The sequence below is a fragment of the Muntiacus reevesi genome, chromosome X (genome assembly GCF_963930625.1).
Source record: "Muntiacus reevesi chromosome X, mMunRee1.1, whole genome shotgun sequence".
In the NCBI taxonomy this organism is placed as follows: domain Eukaryota; kingdom Metazoa; phylum Chordata; class Mammalia; order Artiodactyla; family Cervidae; genus Muntiacus; species Muntiacus reevesi.
Window position 1 is genome coordinate 144,353,414 of NC_089271.1, and position 7,367 is coordinate 144,360,780.

Below are 7,367 nucleotides of genomic sequence, written 5' to 3' on the forward strand. Positions count from 1 at the left end.
ACCAGGGCACTATTTTGGCTACAAATTACTTAGGCAACATTTTATTCCTCACCCATAGCTAAGGACAAAAATTAGAATTTTCCTTGGTCCTTGCTTTCTTCTGAGAAAGAAAGTCCAGTTTTTCCCTATGGATATAGTCAATCATTTAGAATTATGTGTGTGTTTCAGCTATCTATTGATTTGAGCCATGTTACAAGCACATCTGAGTATTTAAAATACTGTTTCATATAACTTTGCATATTACAATTTATAATGGGAGGATTTTCAATTTTTTTACACAAACAATTTCCAAATGTTAAATGTAAATATCCTTTAAAAATATAAGCCATCCTAAGATCACTCAGTGATAACCACCTGATATCTAAGCTACACTGCAAAGTTCCAGGCAACCTTCACACACATACCTGGTGCTGAAAGGGGCCTCTTTTCTTGTGGGGAGGTCCATCAGGATAAAATGACCTTTTCCATTTTATCCCTATGGCCTCAAACAGCAAGGCAGAAGGATATTCCTTCTGAAAGAATAGTCCTGTAATTGGCATAATGTAATTTCCACCATATTTTATTCATTGCTCAAAATAATCACAGGCTTCCTCCGCTCAAGAGGAGGGGGAAACAGATAGGACCTCTCATTGGAAGGAGTACTGAGGGATGAGCAATATTCCTGAATCCAATAGACCCTGAAATCAAAGACAAGCTTCTTGAGATGTTGCTGGGTGACATACACAGGGTATGGCCATAGAAATAAGTGTTTTGTTCACTATACTATGGTGATTGTCTTTGGATTGGTTTACTCTTTACTTACTACTAGGAGAGAACACCTACTATTTAGTGGAATCCTATGTTGCATGCCACAGCTTTCACACTAAAGTGGACTGAAATTTCTAATGATTATAGACATCCTCTCCCACTTGTAGGGCCATGTATACAGACAAAGAAACACACAGGTAGACAGTAAGGAGAATGTAAGTACAGATTTCTTGGTGAAAGGAACTCAGACACACTTGGTCTGAATATCTAATTTTTCTGATCTAGGGACACAGAGTTTTCTCATATTCCTCAAGATTCTCTTCTTTTTGGGTCTTCCAACACCTGCCATTTCAGTTGTAATCCATCCTTCTCAATTGTGAAAAGTGCATTTCCACAGAGTCATAAATGGGGTAGCTTTGAGGAAAGCATTAAGGGAGAAGAAAATGCATAAGAAGCTATCCTTGCATGATATTGGAGAATGGTTAAGGCAAACACTTCATAAAACATTCTTTACTTGAATTAATTTCCAAATGGAGATTTGAGATCATTGAAGGTTATTCTTTTATATTGAGGTGTTTCCTATCAAACAGGTTCATCAAAAGAAGCATGATTTTGTTATCCTCTGATAGAATCACTCAAAGGCAAAACCATGCCTAATGGATCAGACACTGAAGTGAGATTCAGGGAATCACCTGTATCCTGGTGTCAGTTCTAATTCAGTAGCTATGTGGCTCTGGATAATGCCCTTCACCTACCAGAATATGGTAAAGGACTCCGATTTTTAAGATGGATATATTACACAAGCCAGGCTATTTACTTCCACAAGCACAGTAACCTTATTTATTACTCCTACTTAAAACAAATTTCCCTCAGGTGCATGACAAAGTAACTGCTCAAGCATCAGGCCCACCATGCCATATGATTTCTGCTTATCTTCACTTCTCAAAGACTGATGAATTCCAAAATGCCTCCATATAGAGGAATACTGCAGTTATTTCTGCAATAGTTTGAACAGAACGAGTTTCAGCTCTCGTTTATGCTTTATAATAAATTCTATCATACAGATTATGTTGAAAAAAATTTGAACTGTTTCCCTAGGGTTTAAACTTATAGTTTGCTCTTTAAGCAGAAAACCCCTGTCCTTACTTGTATTTGCAATAGTCAACACCATTAGATCATGACTATTCATTAGGTGTCTGTTTTCTTCAATCACCCTCTGAAGTGAACAATTATATATGCTCATTTGCCCTCTTGGTCTTCAACATTGAACCCCATTGTCCCTCCCTCCTTCCTAGGTGTCAAGTGTTAGTCACTCATGCACTTCTGCCTTCAAGGCCTGCATGGTGCAGTTGTAAAACTGGTTTCCTAATGCCTGCATTTGATTATTGGATTCACTAAATGTAAAACACACCTAGCCCAATAAAAATATGCTAGTGGGTTAGGTTTGTTAACAGGATTTCACACATAATAGCAATGGACAAAAATTGCTCTGGAAAATATTCGTATGTCACATAGGTAAATACGGGGATATTGAAAGCACCAACAATGAGCACAATAGAAATGAAATAATTCTGTGAAATACTGTCTCTTTCCTATGGGTCCAGAGTTCCCTTTTCAAAAATGCAATGGCTCTGAAATTAGCCTTTCATTTCCAAAGTTATATTCAGACTGTCTACGATCATCTCAAGGTCCCACCTAGAGATATTTTCTTAACATTGCTTTGGTGGAAGATTTTCCTGGCCTCCTTGGGAATCATGTTCTTTAAAAAAAATTCTCTCATAAGATTTCTCTAATTTTCCACAAAATACTAAATAATATTTTTGGCAATGAGTCTCATTTATCCTAAATATTTACTGCATTGACCAAAGAGAGCCCTGGAGGTATAATAGCCTATCAGAATTCTTCCATATTGGACCAAAAAGTACAGACCTTCATTGCCCGTTATGGAATAGGTACTGTCCACTTCATAGCTGTACTACTAAGAGAGGCTCTCTCTAGTATCTTGCCCCAGGACCTTAATTCTTTTTATTTATCTCATGAGGTTCTGCCAGTTTCAAGAAAGTCTTCTGTTTTGTTTTGTTTCTTTTCTGTCCTGTAGAGCCCTGTCCCTTTCCTGAAGGGCTCAGGAAGTTTGATTTGGTGAATTATCAGGATTTTATCTCAGTGTTTGGCTGAGAGTGGTGTACTTTACAGGCTCTCATGTCCTACACAATAGGAAATAATTACAACTGTAGGTGTAACGAATACTTTGTAACAATTGAGAATGACAGACTATCTTCTCCCTCACAGAGGGAAGAAGAAATCAAATACTAAAATGAAATTACTGAACATTCACAGAATTGTGAAAATGACTGTGGTGGGGCCACCTTGTTTCTCATAAGTGGTCAGCAGTGTTCTCTTAATGAGATGGAAGAGGCAGGCGATATGCCTATAATTAGTTCAAAATGCATATCTCCTATGGGTTGATTTTGTGCCTCTAAAATTAATGTATCTATGCCACAAACACTCATATGTGCTCGTATGTGATCATATTTGGAGATAGAGTATTTACCAAGTAACCAAGTTAAAATACGTTCATTAGAGTAGGTCTTAATCCAAATGAGTTATAGCCATATAAAAAGGGAAAACAAGACATAGATACATACATATAGGAAAGAAAATGTGGGGAGGTATAGAGAGATTTCAGATATTTACAAGCCCAGGAAAGTGGCCAGTAATGGACACCCCTTATGCATTCACACCTTGCGTAAGATCCAACTCAGATGAAACCTTGATTTGGACTTAGAGCCTCCAGAAGTATGAGACAATAAATAAATGTGTTTAATTGACCCAATCACTAGGATTTTGTACAGGAGCTCTAGAATACTTGAAAGTGTTGAAAGTGTTAGTCGCTCAGTCGTGTCCGACTCTTTGTGACTCCATGGACTGTAGCCTGCCTCCCTCTTCTGTCCGTGGAATATTCCAGGCAAGAACACTGGAGTGGGATTCCACTGCCTACTCCAGGGGATCTTCCGGACCCAGGGATTGAACCTGAGTCTCCTGCATTGCAAGTGGATTCTTTACTATTTGGCCATTTTCTAATACTCATATAATATTTAAATGACCTTAATTAAGTTTATAAAATGAACAATAAATAGATAAATAATCATAAGTCTTCCTGAACACCCCAGGAAGACCATTATGGGTTTAGTCAGGATAACCTCTCTGTAGGGGGGCTCAGTGACTGTGGCTACCAGTTTTGAGTCCTTCCTTGGCTGACAAGGAGTCAATGTGAACTGTTTAGCTTCTCTGACTGAATGTCCTCACCATCCCTATGATGTTAAGCTGAAAATAATGAAGGTTTTCCACTTCAAAAACAAGAGAATAAGGGCTGATAAAGAATGACATTCGATCATCTGAATGAATTAGGGTAGAAACTTCTGATTCTGGGCAGTGTGAAATGAGATTTTTTTCCTGAATTTTTTGTTGCACTTAACTTCTATGCTGTGTTGGGGTCCTCTTTATAAGTGAATCCATAAACAATGCTAATGTTGAAAAGGTTTCTGAATGGGCTATGCCTATCCTATCAACACCATCATCCGTGAGTTGAGACTTGCAATTGTTAACTCAGTCGTGAAGCCATTTGCCTTATTTTGCCTTTACACTGAACCACAACATTGCAAGGTGATTGCTCACTAGGCTCTTATTTCCTCAATCATCAGCTGAAGTGAATAATCACTAGTGTTACTCCCCCTTCCAATCTTCAATATCAAATTGCTTTTCCATTCTCCATCCTAGATTTCCTGTGTATCAGAGACCTTTGAGGTCCCAGTTATCTCTTCAAAACCCAATTGTTTTGTATTTTTAATGTTTTTTTATTGGAGAGGGAGGTGGGATGGGAGACCGGGATGGGGAATTCGTGTAACTCTATGGCTGATTCATATCAATGTATGACAAAACCCACTGAAAAATAAAAATTTAAAAAATAAAATAAAATAAAATAAAACTAAATTAAATTAAAAAAAAATAATGTTTTTTTAATAACTGATGTGTTCATTTGATTTCTGAATTTACAAATGTGAAAGAAACACGGGTCATTAATATATCTAATGGATTCTGTTTCTTAAAATGACTTCCTACATAATATATGTATTATATTTAGGTCTTTAGTCCATTTTGAGTTTATTTTTGTATATGCTGTTAGAGAATGTTCTAATTTCACTTTATTACATGTAGCTATCCAATTATCCCAGCACCACCTATTCTCTCCACTGTATATTCTTGTCTTTTTTATTATAGATTAATTGACCATAAGCACATAGGTTTATTTCTGGGCTCTCTCTTCTGTTCCACATGTCTGTTTTTGTGCCAATACTATACTGATTGGATTAATGTAGTTTCCTGATATAGTTCAAAATCAGGGAACCTGTTTCCTCCAGTTCTGATCTTCTTCCTTAAGATGGTTTTGGCGATTCAGGGTCTTTCATCTTTCCATACAAAATTTAAAATTATCTGTTTTAGTTTTGTGGAAAATGCCCTGGTCTTTTCACAGCATTTGCATTGAGTATGTGGATTGCCTTGGATAGCATGTTTATTTTAACAATATCAATTCTTCTAATCCATAATCAAGGTAAACCTTTCCCTCTCTTTGTAATATCTTCAATTTCTTTGATCAGGGTGTTATTTTTTCTAAGTACAGGTCTTTCACCACCTTAGGTACGTTTATTCCTAGGTGTTTTATTTCTCTTTTTTTTATTCATTTTCTCTCATCCTGGAGGCTTTTCAGCAATAAGAGTGATCATTTTTTGAGAAATAACCACTATAAATCATTAATAAATTCCAATATGTGTGGTACTTGGGGGACTTAAATAATGTTTGAGAAAACAATTTAAAATTTGCAAAATGTTAGATATTTTTAGTATGTATGTGTAAGTATTCCTATTTCCGTTTGTGTTCTGTATTTGGAGAGTGGGATTTTGTCGTTCTCTTCATACTGATCATTAGTTTTGATAAATTTTGGAGATAATAGCTGGTCAATTAATTCCTATGATTTTCAGGAGCACTCTGCTGAGGAAGCCAGGACATTCTGCTCCTGCTTCAATCAGGAGAAGGTCAATCAGGAGAAGGTTCTGTGTTGGAGTAAAATGTCCACCAAGTGACCTGAGTCACTCTGGTGCCTGAAAGAGTTTGAGTTATGGAGGTCAGTCATACTCTCTCAGGAAGCTCTAACTGATTATTTCATTTTTCAACTTAGGTGACTTTCACTGAGTTTGGCTGACTGGGGGTTAAACGTGGGGAAGGGGCACGGGCAGGAGTTGGGAGGTGGGGCATCCAGTGAGAAGTTACATGGGCTGCCATAGTAACAGGCCTGCCTTGGCATTTTATCCAATCAGATATGGACAGTGTCTGTGACGTCAGAGAAAGCAGGGCTTATAAACTCGGCCAACGGCCTTCAACCACCTCGTTGTTCTTCCCTCTGAGCTATGAGGTACGGTGACTCTGCCAAGGCCGAATAATCCTCTGACAACTCTGAGGAAAGCCTGTTCACTAAAGAAACCTGTACCTCCAAAATGGAGAGTTCTGAAAAAGAGTTCTCCAAACCAGAGCCCTGTGATGACGAGCCAAGAAAGGCAAAGAAGAAGACAGCTAAGGGCAGCCATCGCCGTCGCCGTCGCCGTCGCCGTCGCGACTCCTGCCGTCTGATCAACTTTACAAGCTTCGCCACCTATTTCCCTAGGGTGCTGAAGCAAGTGCACACAGGACTGAGTCTATGTCCTGAAACTTTAAACATCATTGATTCATTCGTGAAGGATATGTTTGAGCGGATTGCCGAAGAGGCCGGGCGCCTGACCCGCTCCAGCAAGCGCTGTACCATCATGAGTGAGGACATCCAGACAGCTGTGCGTCTTCTGTTGCCTGGGGAGATGGGCAAGTATGCCGTGGCCGAGGGCATCAAGTCGGTCATCAGATACCACACCCACAGATGAACTGCCTCAGAACTGACTATCGTAAACCAGACTTAAGGGTTCTCCCCTTAGGCCCTATATTGCATCTTCAAAACATTTCTGCCCCTAAAGAAAATAATAAAAACCTCATTAACTTTGCTTCAATATGTGTCGGTTGTGTCATTTGTTCGATGGAAAATCATATACTTTTTGCTTAACGTATTGCAACTCGTCACTTTCCTAAATGGCTATTCCTGTTCATGGTTTCTCAGCGATTTTAGGGATCTTTATGGTCAAAATTCTCTCCCTAAAAGTTTCATTGGCCTTTTTCATTTTCATTCTCCCATCTAGATTTAGGTGTCATCCAGAGATTTTTATATGGGGTATAGCAACCGATAAAAAACAGTGTGGTCTTCCCGGGTGGCCCAGCAGTAAAGAATCCGCCTGCAGTGCAGGAGTCACAGGAGAGGCAGGTTCTATCCCTGGCTCAAAAAGATCCCTGGGAGGAGGGCATGGCAACCCTCTCCAGTATTCTTTCCTGGAGAATCCCATGGACAGAGGAGCCTGGTGGGCTACAGTCCACAGGGTCTGCAAAGAGTCGGGCACCACTGAAGCAAGGTAGCACGCATGCACACAAAGAGCAGTGTATGTGTGTGTATGTGTGCTCAGTCACTCAGTCATGTTGGACTCTTTCTG

The 7,367-nt window shown here is 39.1% G+C and overlaps 1 protein-coding gene across 1 annotated transcript; it reads left to right on the forward strand.

The window, feature by feature from the left end:
* The first annotated feature begins 6,296 nt into the window (after positions 1-6,296).
* On the forward strand, positions 6,297-6,713 carry LOC136154742 (histone H2B 1/2-like). Its single transcript, XM_065916901.1, has one exon. It carries the CDS (start codon positions 6,297-6,299, stop codon positions 6,711-6,713), a length of 417 nt encoding a protein of 138 aa, XP_065772973.1.
* Positions 6,714-7,367: the final 654 nt, after the last annotated feature.